This window comes from Vigna unguiculata, chromosome 6 (assembly GCF_037176805.1).
Source record: "Vigna unguiculata cultivar grain cowpea cultivar isolate G323 ecotype 2 chromosome 6, ASM3717680v1, whole genome shotgun sequence".
Classification (NCBI taxonomy): domain Eukaryota; kingdom Viridiplantae; phylum Streptophyta; class Magnoliopsida; order Fabales; family Fabaceae; genus Vigna; species Vigna unguiculata.
In genome coordinates, this window is record NC_140797.1 from 3,281,933 (window position 1) to 3,298,942 (window position 17,010).

The window sequence follows — 17,010 nt, forward strand, 5'->3', positions numbered from 1 at the left end:
GTGATGGTGTATTAAGTAGTGGGATCATGAACTGCACATATCATTGTTTCCTAATAGGAACTATATGACCCCAAAGTGGGCATATCTTATCGAGATGTCTTCTCGAGTGCAGAAGAACCCATGTTTAATCGTAGTTTCTGATTTGATATTTATTTTACAGTGTTGATGGGTGTTGATTTCTTAAACTTGTTTTCGTTTCTACATTTATGGTTTTCTGATTCTGATCTATATTTTCTTTTTTGTTTTAAGAATCTTAATTGTCGACATTTGTTAGCATCAATCATTTTATTTTCTTTGCATAAAGCATGTCTCTATTGTAGTTAAAACATGAAAGTATAGAGATTCTGATTTCACTGGATAAAATTGGTGTTGTCATGTTCTAGTTTGCGGGTGCCATATGGTTTCATGCATGTTCTCATCTAGTTTTAGCAGTGTTCATGGTTTGCATTCATTCATCATCATTTTAGATTACTTTAGATCATATTTGCATACACATTCCATCCCAATTGGGTTAATTTAGGTTTTCATGCATGCTAGTTAGGTTCCATTTTTTTGGAACTGAAAATGCATATCCATTTACTAGTTCAGTGTACATCTCTAAGCTAAGGATATTAATGGTACATTTGGAATGCATAGTTGGACTTGTTTTGGTCTTTCCTATTGCATTTTGAGTTTGTTTGCATCATGTTAATATAGTCACAAGATAGGAAAGCAATTTGCATTTTTCCGGTATGCTAGTGACATTTTCTACAAATCCGATTTTGTTATGCATTAATAGTGGGTGTTGTCTAGTTAAAAATCCATGTTCTTGCATCCTTCTCAGCTTTTCTGTCACTTTAAAGATCTAAATACACCTGTTAGGATTAAATTGTGATATTGTTTTGAAGTTGATGAAGGCTTGATCCCTACCAAGGATGATGGCCCATGGCACATGCTTAGAAGAAAGGGAGTTCCTTGATCCCTTCCTTTGCTTTTATTTTCTTTAGTTTGAATTCCATTAAGTTGGCTTGCTTGACTATTTTTAAGTTGACTTGTTGACCCTAACTTTGGGTTGACTTGTCGACTCAAAAGATTTGCTTAACCTAAAGCCAATGTAACGTCCCTATTGGGAATTTCTTAAAATAAAATAAAACAATATTAATTGAAAATCAAGTGTCATACTTTATTATTCCCAAACGCGGGAAACTTTTAAAATTTATACAACGTAGCAAAAAAAAAGTACTAATTCTAATTAAAACATAATCGTTTACAAGTTCTCAAAATGAACTAACTAAAAACTAAACTCGTAAATAAATGCAATTGAAATCCCATGCGAGCCCTCTCTCCGTCTCTAGGCATCACATGCATCACCTGGAATGTCATCTGCTCCCATGTGACAAGTCACACAATCATCACCAAACACAAATAGAAAGGGTGAGCTCTTAAACAAATAACATATAAGTTAATAAAAATCAAGATACACCCAATTACCTTATTACCCCAAGGTTTTTCAACCTGCAAGTCACACAATTAATTGACCATGAACTCAAGATATATGATGCTTCTACGAACCTGCCCGCTCGTGGTCCTGCCTCTACGAACCTCCTTGCTCGTAGTCCTGCCTCTACAAACTTCCCCGCTCGTAGTCCAACTCTATGGACCTCCCTACCCGTAGTCCAACACACGTGATCCACCAGCTATGAACCTCCCTTCTCGTATCCCTATACGAGAGCATCGAGATATGAAGCTCCCCACTCATATCATCATGTATTCATCAACAACCATGAACCTATCCACTCATGACACAACCAACATCTCTAGGTCCAAGTCATACATCACAACACACAAAACGCAAGCAAGAAAAGTAACTGCATGTAAGGCTATCGCCTAACGCTACCTAAGTGCCGCCAAGCGAAAATCCTGCGCAAACCGTCTGGTGAAAGCATCTCACCGCCAAGCGCCAAGCAGTTTCAGCCCCACTATTTGAGGTCTATCACCTGGCGGTTAACTCCTCACTACAAGGTGCAAATCGTTCTAGGGATCTCATTAATGATCCCATCGCTTGGTGGACACTAGTAGGTCGCCAGGCACCACACCAATAGCGAGATTCTGCTGATTTTTAACACTTAAGAATAAATTATCCTACAATCCCAAAATACCTCCAAAGGTATTAATGTACTCTCATTCATCAAGGTCTGATTCTTGGTACCTTGTCACTTCACACATGGTTCCATTACTTATAAGTCACATTCGTAAATTCCTCTATTCAAGACATAGGATTTACCAAGCTTTCTATCTAATGACTTAATTTAACTTATGAAAATGACGCACAGTCCAGTATCTCAGAGTACAAAACCAGCTTATATCACATTACAACACTATCACACATTCCACTCAAATACCTTCCAATCCATGCTACACAATTTATGATTTGTACCTTAACCCACTAATGCATGATTATCCAACATCCCAAAAGTACAAACCTAAAGAAACCCATGTCTTCCAGAACCTGCAATCTTAATTAGAATTATCATTTCCCCTTTTTTAATTACCATTCCTACAACTACACATTGACATAAACATAACATCATACTTACAACTATTCCTTCTTATTTCATCACCATTTAACTTCACAAAACTGTGCCTGAACACTTTCGTTGCCTAGTGGCAAGTAGGGTGCCACCAGGTGGTGTATCAGCACCTGGCAAAAATCTCAATTTTCTGTACCTACGAGTAACTCAGTCCCTTTCCAGAATTTATCCAATTGCTAAATGAACCAAAAACACACTAATTCATATATACTTTATTGAACTTCCTCCCCAATTCAGTTCTTAATATTCATCTAACCCTTACTCTCTGGAAATCGGATTCTAAATCATTCATCTACAAAATCCTAAAATGTGTTCATGATTTATCATGGACGATTTCCCAAAGTGTCACCACATACACAAATATCATCAATTTTATAACAATAAATCATCCTATATGATTTACACAAACCAATTCCAGAAGTCACAATGACTTTCACACAAAAAACACCAAAACAGTCCTAAAATAGTGTCGCACCGCTTAGCGATAGTTCATCGTCACCAAGCAGTTCATAGCAGAACCGAGAAAACCGGTCAAAATTGATTCGTCGCTTGGCGGGCATTCATCACCGCCAAGTGGTTTCTGAGCAGAAACCCAGAAATGTAGAAAAATAGTCTTTCAATTATAAAGTAAGAGCACAACCAATCATGTTTCATGATAATTCCTATTAATCTAGGATTACATTATCACTCCTGATGATCAATCACATTAACAAAAATATACATAATTAAAAATTAACACACAATTTCGCATGCATAGGACTTGAACCTAAGTCCTCTCATCATGCCTAAGTACTCTCAACCACTAGAGCTAGTACTTTTTAGCTTATTTGTTTTTGCTAAGAGGCCCTAGATGCTTCCATTTAAGGGGGCCTCTAACACTTGTACAAGGGTTGAACATTATGGAGAAATTAAACACCTTTGTATATCAACCATTGTGAGAGTCTTCCTCCATAGGGAATGAATGCTTTTAAGCCTTATCTTGAATCTTGATTCAAGTGGCACCACACATCCACTCATTTTCAAGGTTGCCATGGCTTCTAGCCTAGCCTTATAGTGGTGTGCTTTTCACATTTTTACCATTCCTTTCCTTTCCATTTTATGCTTTCTTTTTCCTTTAGAAGAAGAATCATTATCAAAAAATTATTCCACAAATTACTATTTTGAGAACCCAAATTACAAAGGATAACTCCCCTTACCAAAAAATTAACGCAAAAATGTAGTTTACAATACCACCATAGATTCATCTACCAAAATTTAAATTCTCCAATTAAACCACATTTTAGCATTTCATAATGCAAACTTCAAATATTTATCCACACATAATCACACAATAAGAAAAAAAACTTAGCTCCCCTTACCTAGAATTCCTGCAACAAGACCATCTTGCCTTTGCTCTCACAAAAAAAATGTTCTCTCTCTCTCTCTCTCTCTCTCAAAGTAACCTACATTACCTTTGCCTTTCCTCACAGGCCAATTTTTAACTTGGTAGTTAAAACATTTTTGTTTTCCCTAAAAGAATAACTCCTTACAATCAATGAAATAAATAAAATGAGTACTTAACTAAAATAAAATTACATATTAAGATCGTTCCATGTTCGAAGAATATCTCTTTTAAGTGTTTCCAATGAGATCATATGGTTCCGAGTCTTCTGTCTGGGGACACCTTACTCAATACATTCTGTTCCAAAAGGGGGGATACATGCAAAAGATACTTTGAAGCTTAAGTCAGTCTGAGGTATTGGGCTCTCGTTGTGGAATAGTAAGTTCAAAGACATACTTCGTAAAATGTGCTTATTTATAGTGCAGTTCATGGGCCTTAGCTGATTGGGCTTTGGTCTAAAAGTCTTAATTACTCGATAATTAGGGTAAACTTCCTAACATATAGTTATCTTTTGTTATGGGTGGTTAAGGTAATCTAACCTTAATTTATTCATGTTGTTCTACTGGGCCGATGTATACACAACTTAGGAGCTTACTTTTGCATGATGGACAAGGATGGATGGTCAATCAGCCCCCAAGTCTTGATGCATTTGTATGCTAAAGACTGTATACTAGGATGGCTATGAGTTGCGCTGGGACGAGTGCTCTTTGATTCGATGTGGGACGAGCATTCTTATTTTGGGTGGGCCGAGTACTCTAGTTTTTGGGGTGGGACGAGTTTTCTGGCTTCTGGAGTGGGACGAGTACTCTGGCTTCTAGAGTGGGACGAGTACTCTGGCTTTTAGAGTGGGACGAGTACTCTGGCTTCTAGAATGGGATGAGTGCTCTAGATTTTAGTCTAGGACGAGTACTATGGACTTTGGTTTGGGACGAGTACTTTAGACTTTGGTTTAGGACGAGTACTCTAGACTTTGGTCTGGGAGGAGTACTCTGGACTTTCTTGTTCGTTCATGATCATGTATTTTTGCAAAGAAAATTTCTTTCTTTGGTTGTACTATTGTATGGGTATAAGTAGTCCCCCAACCTTGAGAAGTTTAATGAGAAAGAGGTTCAATGAGGCTACAACAATTACTTCACTAATTTGACATGTTGTTAGAGTTTGCACAGTAAAAGAGGTGAGTTATGAAGTTGCAACGTATTACATAGTTGGCTTGGTTGTGGTTTGGGCTTCGTTGGTGACTTGCAAGGTTATTCATCTTGCATATAAATGGTGAGCGACCTTGCCACTTCATGTTTATTGTGCTTTATAGTCTATTGAAGCTCTTTTGATCTTCCAAGTGGTTCTACAGCTGTTTGTTTGAACTTGTAATTATTAGGTATGTCGGCTAGTGGTTCAAATACTAGTGATTGTTGTGGGTGGGATAGTAGTCAAATTTTAGAGAAGTCTAGCAACTCCACGTCTATGGTTTTGGGTATGAGTGTCAAGGTCATGAGAGAACACAGGGAGACTCATGCAGAGGAGGCTGCTGAGAACTTTCTTCCTCCTAGGACAGGGTACGATTGGGTTCACAAGGAGGTTCTTGTAACATCCCGATAGGATATTACGGGCTTTAATTAATAAAATAAAAATAAGAAAATAAAATCACATTTATTATAAGTCCATTCCCTAAACGTGGGAAATTAAAAACTTTAATATAACATAATCCATATGTTCGCAATTACATTATTACAAAATCCACCAAAATTCAATATAATAAATTTTACATCAAAAGTCTAAATATAAAAATCCTTTCAAAAGTCCAGGTAGCCCCTGCACTCCGCCTCTAAGCATCTCCTGGCTCACTTGTCAAATTGTATGCTCCCGGTTAACAAGTTATTCGATCATCGCCACACACACACAGATAGGGTGAGCTATACACAATATATAAATATGCCACACATCCTAAAAATAACATGACTAAGTATTTCCTTGTTTTCAAATTACCCACCCATGATCTCATAGTCCTTCATGCGTCATATACATGAACTAGGTCTTGGGACTTCACTGTGCTCCCACGAAACTAACCCATTCGTGGTCCAACCCTATGAGCCTGTCCTGCTCATAGTCCTGCCCTAGAGACTCCTCGTCTGTAGTAAATCATCCAAGCCTCTATCATTCGGACCATGGCACACACGTAATCACCATACTATGGACTACTCGCCTAATAGCAGCCGACGGGAACATAACAGTTCCTTGCCCATCGTGCGCCCGGCGCATGTAATCACCATACTAAGGACTCCTCGCCACTTAGCAGTCGATGGGAACTACACAATTCCATGCCCATCATGCGTTCAACCATCAAGCACATACCAGACCCCTATTGGACTTAGTCCTTCAAGCCCAACACCACAAACACATGCAAATAATTTCCTTAGCCTAGGAAACACCAAGCAAACAGTCCAAATAGTGCACAAGAACGTGGCTCCGTGCCACTCTCGCTTAAGCCATGCCTGTTCGCCCAAGCTAGAACCTCGACCTCGCTTAGGCGAGCCAATCTCACCTAAGCGAGACTGTATTTCGCCCAAACCCAACCTTGGTCGCCTGAGCGAATTGCTCGAGTCTAAACACTGAATGGACTCCTGCAACTCTCGCCTAGGCGAGAAGGAGTCGCTTGGGTGAAACTTGCAGAGTTTCACCACTGCACATGCACTAAAGACACCCAAAATCAATGCCAATTCGTAATACATTCATATTCTTTATCTCTAATTCATCAATCAAGCCATAAAACACAGAGCAAACATAATTGGATCCTCAAGACACAGTGATGAGCCATAAACCAAAATAACAGTGCCCAAAACCCTCATCAATTCTGGTTTGATACTGTTAGAATTATTACCTATTGTATCATTAACCCTATGTATAGGGTGTTGAATGTGGGAAACTACCTACTGCCATATCTACTGCTGTATCTAATCATGCCTAGTATCTTAGAGCAGTCTTTTAATATTCCATATGTACTTGCTTCATTACATATAGAAGAGAGGGAGAGTGTTCATGTTATCCACTACTCATATATTTTTAAGTCTCAATCTTAAGTTGGTATCAGAGCGGGTCGATCCCGCTCTGGTTTCTATCTCATCTGGTCTGCCACCATCCGTCACCGCTGTCCGCGGTTAACCGCCGTTAGTCACCACCGTTGTCCGCGGCTGTTCAAGTTCTTTGAACCTCGTTTCTGAACTGCCCAACACTGTCAAACAACATTTCAACACTGTCCGCCACTGTCTGCAGTTCTCCATCGCTGTCCGCCGCCGTCCACCGATGCAGTTCCATCCGGAAACCACCGGATCTGGACTGCCTCTCCGCGCGACAGCTAACCCCGCAGGTGTCGCAGGCAGCGCCGTCGCCACGCGCGTCATCTCTGTTCGCTGCACTCAGGCGCGTGTCGTGCAGTCGCTGGTTCGTCGTCGCGCCACCTCCATAGTCGTCATCGGAGCCTCCTCTACCCGTTTTGACCTTCAAACCTCTGTTCCGGTGAAGTCCAGTAGCACCCATTGTGGAAATATCCCTAGGGTATTAAAAAATCGTTACTATTTCACTGTTTTCCGAGATCCTCTCTGTTTTTGTTTATTCTCTTGATTAGATATGGCCACTAAAGGTACTGGGAGTGCTATTTCATTCTCCGGAAGCCCCTGCATTACTTTCGAGAAACTAAATGGCCCCTGCATTACTCCCTTTGGCCCTCTTGGTAGTCTGGTTGTCTCTTTTCTCTTTTCTCGTCCTCTCTACGATACTCAACTCTATTTGGACTTAGGTGTCCAACCCTTAGGTGTCCAACCCTCAATAGTTCCTTAACTTTATCTCTAAGTGTTGTGCATTCACCGGTATTGTGCCCATTTTTCTGGTGGTATTGGTAGTACTTATTCATGTCTACGTCAAGTGGGCTTCGAAACTTTCTTAGGGGTGGGATGAGGTCGCCCTTTAGAGCTTCTTTTGAGATATGTGACCTGGGAGCATTGAGGGGGCATATCTTGTGTAGTAAGCTTGCTTTTTTTCTCACGGTCATGCTTGGCCTTGTCATATGCTTCTAGGGTTTGCTGTGGTGTTTTATGGACTTCCATTATCACCACTATGGTTGTTGCAACTTTCGCTTGGGTCTTGTACTTTTTGATGTCTTCTACTCTCATGAACTTGACGGCTTATTGCCTTAGCTCGTTCATGTTAGCGAGGAGGTTCATGCATATCTCGTCGGCAAAGGGTCCCAACTACAAGCCATTGATCATGTAGTGTAGGATACTTTTTGAGTCCAAGTCATTTACTTTGATTGCGACTACACCAAAACGGTCGATGTAGGCTCTTAAAGATTCACCCTACTCTTGCCTTATGTTGAGAAGGGAAAAGGATATGATGTCATGGTGGCGATTAGTTTCGAAGTAGGTGGTGAAGGATTTCGTGCACATCAAAGTTATCTATGGAAAAGAGGGCAAGTTGGCGAACCAGTCCAAGGTTGGCCCTCGTAGGGTGGATGAGAAGGCTTTGCACAAGACCGCGTCGTTAGTGGAGTATAAGCTTATTTGGTTAGTATACATGGAGTCGTAAAACACTATTGAGGCCTTCCAATGCGTAGGGAGGGGTTTTCCGTGATTCCATCAACAAATGGATGGCGGCAACTATTATGGGTAGTTATGGAGTTGTTAGTGGCCCCCTTTGTTTGTTGAGTCGGGTTGTACTCACTCTCTTCCTATGTTTCATAAGTAGCGACTTTTGATCTTGCACATTCAGGCTTGTTTATCCCTTTGTGTTTAACAGTCTCCACCCTTTTCTTTAGCTTGGTGTTGTCTTCTCTCATGGCCCTCATCTCCTCAACATTTCTCTTTCTATAGTTCGCGAGTTCCTGTTGCATTTTTGCTTGGGTCTCTAATATAGCGGCCAAGTCCATGGAGGGACCGGCTCCTCTAGCCTCGACAGCTCTGCTCCTTGTGGATACCATCTTCTAATTTTAACAAGCTTCCATACTTCTAGTAACAGTATATTTGTCGGCCTCACAGTGGGCGCCAATTGTTCTTACAGGAACAAATATATGTGTTGTGAAGCCTCCGATGAGATTGTACGGTTCCAAGTCTTCTCTCTAGGGACGCCTTACTCAATACATTCTATTCCAAAAGGGGGGGTGTACTTGCAAAAGATACTCTAAAGCTTAAGTAGTCCAAGGTATAAGGCTCTCATTGTGGAATACTAACTTGAGAGACATACTTCATAAAATGTGTGTATTTATAATGGAGTTCATTGGCCTTACCTGATTGGAATTTAGTCTAACAATCTTAATTACTCGATAATTAGGATAAACTTCATAACATGTAGTTATCTTTCGTTATGGGTGGTTAAGGTAATCTAACCTTAATTTATTCATGTCGTCCTACTAAACTGATGTGTACATGGTATGAGAGCTCACGTTCACGTACTGGACAAGGACGAATAGTCCACAGCCTATATGAATAACTTCAACGTCAAAGTTCCTTAACTAAGTAACTTCTCTTAAAAATAACGGAATTGTAAGTAGTTAAAGGTAGTAAAAAAATTAAAAAATTCTTACAAAAAGATGGAATTTTTTCAAATTTCAGAACACAAATCCACTCAATTTATAAGCCAACGGGTTTCCTCTGACATTTTGTGCAATTTATTTTATAGAAAATATGAATTATTTAAATTGTAAATAGTAAAAGATAGTAAACAAACTTAAAAAGTGTTACAAAATGATGTAATTTTTTAAATTTCAAAACACCAATCCTCACTAAGCATTAGCCAACGAGTTTCTTGTGAAATTTGGAGCATTTTTTATATATAAAAAAATGAATTATTTAAATTGTAAATAGTAAAAGATAGTAAAAAAACTTAAAAGTGTTACAAAAACATGAAAATTTTCAAATTTCAGAACACCAATTCCCTTTGAGTATTGGCCAATAAGTTTCTTGTATTATATATAAAATATGAATTATTTAAATTGTAAGTAGTAAAACATAGTAAAAAGAAAAATAAAAAGTGTTTTACAAAAGAATGGAATTTTTAAAATTTCAGAACAAAAATACCCTTTGAGTGTTAGCCAATGGATTTCCTGTGAATTTTTGAGATATTTTTATATATAAAATATGATTTATTTAAATTTTAAAAAGTAAAATGTAGTAAAAAAAATACAAAGTGTTACAAAAAGATGAAAATTTTCGAATTTCAGAACACCAATCCTCTATAAGTATTTGCCATCAAGTTTTGTGTTAAATTTTGAGCAATTTTTATATATAAAATATGAATACTTTAAATTGTAAGTAGTAAAAGATTGTAAACAAAATAAAAAACATTTTACAACAAGATGAAAGTTTTCAAATTTCAGAATACCAATCCCCTTTGAGAATTAGTCAATGGTATTCTCGTGAAATTTTGAGATATTTTTATATATAAAATATGAATTATTTAAATTGTAAATAGTAAAAGATAGTAAAAAACAATTAAAAACGTTTTACAAAAAGATGAAATTTTTCAAATTTCAGAATACCAATCTCCTCTGGGCATTACCCAACGGGTTTCGCGTGAAATTTGGAGATATTTTTTATATATAAAATATAAATTATTTAAATTGTAAATAGTAAAAGATAGTAAAAAAACCTACAAAGTATTGAAAAAAGATGAAATATTTCAAATTTCAGAAAACCAATCTTCTCTAGGTATTGGCCAAGAAGTTTCTTGTGAAATATTGAGCAATTTTTATATATAAAATATGGATTATTTAAATTGTAAGTAGTAAAACGTAGTAAAAAAAACTAAAAAAGTCTTACAAAAAGATGGAATATTTCAAATTTCATAACACAAATCCCCTCTGATTATAAGCCAACGAGTTTCGTCTGAAATTTTGTGCAATTTGTTTATACATAATATGAATTATTAAAATTGTAAATAGTAAAATATAGTAAACAAACTTAAAAGGTGTTACAAAAAGAGGGAATTTTTCAAATTTCAGAATATCAATCCTCACTGAGTATTGGCCAACATGTTTCTTGTAAAATTTTGAGCAATTTTTATATATAAAATATGAATTATTTAAATTGTAAGTAGTAAAATATACTAAAAAAATTAAAAGCGTTTTACAAAAAGATGAAATTTTTGAAATTTCGAATCGCCAATCCCCTTTGAGCATTAGCCAATGGGTTTCTTGTGAAATTGGGAGCATTTTTATATATAAAATATGAATTATTTAATTTGTAAATAGTAAAAGATAGTAAAAAAACTTAAAAAGTATCACAAAAAGATGAAAATTTTCAAATTTCAGAACACCTATCCCCTTTGAGTATTGGCAATTAACTTTCTTGTGTTATAAAAAAAATGTGAATTATTTAAATTGTAAGTAGTAAAACATAGTGAAAACAATTAAAAATGTTTTACAAAAAAGTGGAATTTTTCAAATTTCAGAATAAAAATCCCCTTTGAGTGTTAGCCAATGGATTTCCCCTGAAATTTTGAGATATTTTTATATATAAAATATGATTTATTCAAATTTTAAATAGTAAAAGGTAGTAAAAAAAATGAAAAAGTGTTACAAAAAGATAAATTTTTTCAAATTTCAGAACACCAATCCCCTCTAAGTATTTGCTATCAAGTTTCGTGTTAAATTTTGAGCAATTTTTATATATAAAATATGAATAATTAAAATTGTAACTAGTAAAAGATAATAAAAAAAAAATTAAAAACGTTTTACAAAAAGATGAAATATTTCAAATTTTAGAATACCAATCCCCTTTGAGAATTAGCCAATCGTTTTGTCGTGAAATTTGGAGATATTTTTATATATAAAATATGAATTATTTAAATTGTAAATAGTAAAAGATAGTAAAAAACAATTAAAAATGTTTTACAAAAAGATTACATTTTTTAAATTTCAGAACACCAATCTCCTCTGAGCATTACCCAATGAGTTTCTCGTGAAATTTGGAGATATTTTTTATATTAAAATATGAATTATTTAAATTGTAAATAGTAAAAGATAGTAAAAAAAGTTACAAAGTATTGAAAAAATATGAAATTTTTCAAATTTCAGAAAACCAATCTCCTCTACGTATTGGCCAATAAGTTTTTTGTAAAATTTTGAGCAATTTTTATATATAAAATATGGATTATTTAAATTCTAAGTAGTAAAAGGTAGTAAAAAGAATTAAAAAAGTATTGCAAAAAGATGGAATTTTTTCAAATTTCATAACACAAATCCCCTTAATTTATAAGCCAACAGGTTTCTTCTGAAATTTTGTGCAATTTTGTTGTACAAAATATGAATTATTTAAATTGTAAATAGTAAAAGATAGTCACTACATCAATATATAATTCTATTGGGGGTTTTCTAGTTGAGGTTTTAAAACCTCTGGTAAAATGTTTACATAGAAGGGGTTTTAGAAACCCTAAGTAAGTTCCAGGGTTTTTTAAAAAACCCCAGAAAAGTATTCTCACCTTATTTATTTATTTTTTTCAAAATTTTTAATTTGGCTAAAAACGTTTTCTCTCTTTCTTTTGCAATGTCTCTTTCTCTCTCTCAGTGCCGCCTCTCGCGCTAAAGGTTTGTGCCTCTCATTCCATCATTTTTTGCTTTCGTTTTCATTTTTATCTGATGATTTCATCAATAAAGTGTGTTGATTTTATAATCACTAAAGAGAGTGTTACTTTGTCATTCAATTTCGTGTTCTAGGAGGTGGAAGACGAAGTAGTTGTGGCTCTTTCGATTTCATCGTTCTCCATGAAATCAGGTAATAAACACCTACTTTCAATTTCGTTTCATGCTTTCAATTTCATCATCGTTCTTACAATATCGTCATTGCTTTTTTGATTTCATCTATGTGCTTTTATTTTCATCTCAATTTCATCTCCCTACATCACTTCCTTTTTCAATTTCATATTTCTTATTCATGCCGTAATTCACCACTTATTTTGCCTTTACGAAACAAATGAGGTTTTACATTCTGCTTTTGCCCTTGGGATCCTATTCATGTTCAACGTTCATATAAGTCCATTTGCAGTTTCTATTTCTTATGTGTACTTCCTTACTTTAGCAAGAGAATTTGAGAATTCATATGCATTTTAAGAAGCCAGAGCCAACTACTTGGTTTCCCTACCAATCTCTAGTGCTGTCAAATCTTGGTTTCCCTCCATGTTTTTGATTCTCTTAGATAGACCAAACCATGGAGAATTCAGTGATGGATGGATACCTAGTTCGCTAATAGGTTCATGCCTCTACACTCTTTGAAATTACAAATGAAATGCATGCACTACAATTATGGTTTTGTTTCTGATATAAACATACAAAGATTATTGTGTCCACTCTGCAGTTCCAACATAGTTTCTTTCTCTGTAGGTTGTTATGGTTGGTATCAGTTTGCAATTGCATTTATTTGCACAAGTGTCATTCGGGATTAACTTCCTGTAATCTTTATTGTATGATATATTTTAATTAATTTTTTTTCTGTATATTATATTTCCGATGACAGCCAATCAATATTATTATATGCATTGATAAAAAAAGTTGTTCTATCATTATTATATACCTTTTCTCTTTTCAATAACCTACTTTGGTTGAGAAGACAAAACAAGGACGGTGGTCTTTACGGTGTTATTTTTATGAATTTTTAGGAAACTAATTAGTGAATATAATAAACATAGTTTTAATACAAAATGATCAAAAGCTTATTTTAGAAACAAATATAATATTTATGTACTTAACATGATATATATATATATATATATATATATATATAAAATATATATATATATATATATATATATATATAAAGAGTGGATAAGTTTATAATTCAAAGCATAATTAAATTCTGTTTTTGTAAGTCCTATTTTTCTATTTTCCTAAGTTCTATTTTTCTAAGGCCCTAAAACTAAATTAGTCTAGTTTTTCACTTTTTTTTAACTCTTCTTGTCGATGTTCTTTTTTTTTTAATTCTTCTTCTCGATGTTCTCTGAACCTATTTCATCTTCTCAATCCTAAAACACTTAAATTTCCTACACTTCATATTAATAAAAAAAAAATATTCTATCTTCCATCTCTTTTATTTCTCTCCTCATCCAATGGTGGATACATCTCACAGAATCTTTATTCTTTATTTTCTTTGAGATTTAGTAAGTTTCACATTCTTTTGTTGTTTTCAGGAGACTTGAAGGTGGCACCAATAAGGATGATGTTAAGCCAAAATTTAGAACACTGAAAGAAATTATGGTTGATTATAGAAAAATTAGGGTAGTACTAAGTTGTTTTATTTGATTAGTGTATTCTTTTCTATTTATTAAAATTCTTGACTTTTTAATTGCTTCTTTGTTGGTCTTTTTTTTCTTGTTATATTCACCTTTTTCTAATGAAAAATGATGATGTTTAGTTTGGTTTTTCGTTGTGGTAGTATAATTTGGGTTTTATGCACTAGAAGTGTATCATAATAAAGTATTGCTAAGGGATAAAATCAGTAAGGAAGTAATGTAATCTTCTTTCTGACTTTTATGGCAAGTGCTAACTGTGGTTATCAATGTTACTGTTAAAACCATCATTTTTTTAATTTGTGTATCTTACATATATGTTAAATATGTAATAAAGTGTCACTACTTTTTAGCACTTATCATTTGATGTTATCCAACATCTACATTCATATAAGTTCATGCTAATGTGTGAAACTGTAGGGAACTTTTACTATCATTCAAGAAATGTTATCTAATACATTATCAGGAACAAAGTAAGTGAAGGACAATTATACCAGGTTTTACTATACAAGCTTGATGCCATCCACAAGGTACTTGGAGAAAGCAACTTAGTACATAGTTATAACTTTTATCAGTATATTGATCTCCAGTATTTATATTGACTTTGTGTATAGGCTTGTGCATCTTTGGAACCTAGTTACCAACCACCAGTAACATTTGTAGTAGTTCAAAAGTGGCATCACACTAGACTCTTTGCAAACAATCACGATGATAACTTGTGAGCTTTCGCTTACTGTTTCTTGTCTATTAGTATTTTGATTTGCCATACATTACTTGTTGTGTACCATAGAAAATCAAATATATGTCATAATTTACAGAGCATGTTGATAATTTTTTATTAGAACAGAATGAGTTGCATAAAAAACTAGGTGGATATGATCCTTGTGCATCCGATTACACTGAAGTTTACCTAAACTAAACAGGCCAGAAGTCCAAAGGGCAGTACATGCCAATGTCTCCAAACTCTCCTATCCATGGACTCATTGTAGGTTTTCATCCATCTTCTCTATTTTCTCGTTCATCTTTTCTAGCCATGACATATACATAAGTTTGAGACATAATATGAATTGCTTATATTAATGTTAAAACTAAATATAATGGGTATTGACTTTGTTACTTTTTTTCTTGTCCATAGTAGCCTTGTGGGACCTTGGAAAGATTCACCATTGTCCATCCTTCTTGTCAACAAGAAGCTTGTTGCTGGTGGTCTTCGCATTTGGGTTTACAAGTAAACTATTTTACTAACAAGATTATTAAAACGTTTGATAATTGTTTATTTTATCTGTCAAGTAATTAAGAGTTTTGTACAACAATTTCCGAAAAAATTTTTTCTAAATATAGTGGAGATACTGATGGATCAGTTCTCACATGCTACTACATGTTGGATCATCATGCTTATGCAATGCAAAAGTATTGTATTGAGTTTTTTTTCTCAACACCAAGTGTTTTCATGTTGTCCTACATTTTTTTCATGCAGGTCAACTCAAGCCCTTATAAAGATGGATGGATAATTAAAGTTGAACTAAGTGACAATAGTGAACTTAACTATTGTAGCTCTTTTTTGTTTTATTTTGCTCTGTACTTTTGTTGATTATGCGGGTTCAATTGGTGAGAATTGAAGTTAGAGTGCCTAGGTATTGTTGGACAATGCAAAAAATTTTCTTTTAGCTGAGGTGTTTGGATTGCACAAGTTAGTTTTTCTTTTGTAGCCTAAGCTTTTATCCCGTCTTTATATATATTTTCCTCTGTCATGTACTTAATGAACAGTCAAATGACTATTATTGCCCATTTTTATAAATTTTCATTTTATTAGAATACAGATGCTATTCATATTAGGGTCTTTAAATTTTTGAATCATATACATTTTGCTTACTAGGTCTTTATCATAATTCGATTTTTTAGATCCTCCAACTGTTGAGAACTTAATTCATTAGAGTGTATTTTACACAAATTATTTATGTAATTTTAAACTAATTTTGAAGTTACAAAATCATAACACAACACCCACTCAACTACAATGGATGCCATTATTACATAGTAATAGTTTTTAAAAATTAAGAAACAATTACATGACTCATTTAAAATAGCAAATAAAATTAATGAAACACATTATGATACAGTTAAATATCATATTAAACATTGTTGGTAGTACTGAGGTTTCAAACCTCATGCAGCAGCGGGGGTTTTAAAAACCTCATACAGTAGTAGGGGTTTCAAAAATCCCAAGTAGTAGCAGGGTTTCAAAAACCCCAAGCAGTAGTAGAGGTTTCGAAAAATCCCAAGCAATAGTGGAGGTTTCAAAATATCCCAAGTAATAGTGGGGGTTTCAAAAACCCCAAGTAGTAGCGGGGGTTCAAAAACCCTAGGTAAGTGGCGCTTTACCAGGGGTTGCTAAAAACCCCAGTAATCTATTAGCCACGCTGGTTCTTTCAGGAGAATTGCAAACCCCTGGTAAAGCCATTAGTGGGGGTTAAAACCCCAGAAAAGCCAAATTTAACCCCAACTAAAAACAATTATTTTTGTAGTGAGTAAACAAACTTAAAAAGTGTTAAAAAAATATGGAATTTTTGAAATTTCAAAACACCAATCCTCACTGAGTATTGGCCAACAAGTTTCTTGTGAAATTTTGAGCAATTTTTATATATAAAATATGAATTATTTAAATTGTAAGTAGTAAGAGATACTAAAAAAATTAAAAACATTTTACAAAAAGTGAAATTTTTCAAATTTCGAATCGCCAATACCCTCTGAGCATTAGCCAATGGGTTTGTTGGAGCATTTTTTATATATAAAATA

The 17,010-nt window shown here is 34.6% G+C and overlaps 1 protein-coding gene across 1 annotated transcript; it reads left to right on the forward strand.

Annotated features, from left to right (window-relative positions):
- The first annotated feature begins 7,572 nt into the window (after positions 1 to 7,572).
- On the forward strand, positions 7,573 to 15,995 carry LOC114186585 (uncharacterized). Its single transcript, XM_085674692.1, has 9 exons — positions 7,573 to 7,675; positions 12,401 to 12,520; positions 12,650 to 12,707; positions 14,116 to 14,203; positions 14,635 to 14,744; positions 14,829 to 14,932; positions 15,138 to 15,199; positions 15,350 to 15,442; positions 15,692 to 15,995. The coding sequence occupies exons 1-5, from the start codon at positions 7,573 to 7,575 to the stop codon at positions 14,689 to 14,691; spliced, it is 426 nt and encodes a 141-aa protein (XP_085530818.1). The 3' UTR covers positions 14,692 to 14,744; positions 14,829 to 14,932; positions 15,138 to 15,199; positions 15,350 to 15,442; positions 15,692 to 15,995.
- The last annotated feature ends 1,015 nt before the right edge of the window (positions 15,996 to 17,010 follow it).

Bases quoted from the DNA above. Each gene is read 5' to 3' on its own strand.
- LOC114186585 (XM_085674692.1), top strand. From the start codon at position 7,573: ATGGCCACTAAAGGTACTGGGAGTGCTATTTCATTCTCCGGAAGCCCC. The intron at 7,676-12,400 runs GTAGTCTGGTTG...AAAAAACCCCAG, and splicing joins TACTCCCTTTGGCCCTCTTG to AAAAGTATTCTCACCTTATT. The intron at 12,521-12,649 runs GTTTGTGCCTCT...TTCGTGTTCTAG, and splicing joins TGCCGCCTCTCGCGCTAAAG to GAGGTGGAAGACGAAGTAGT.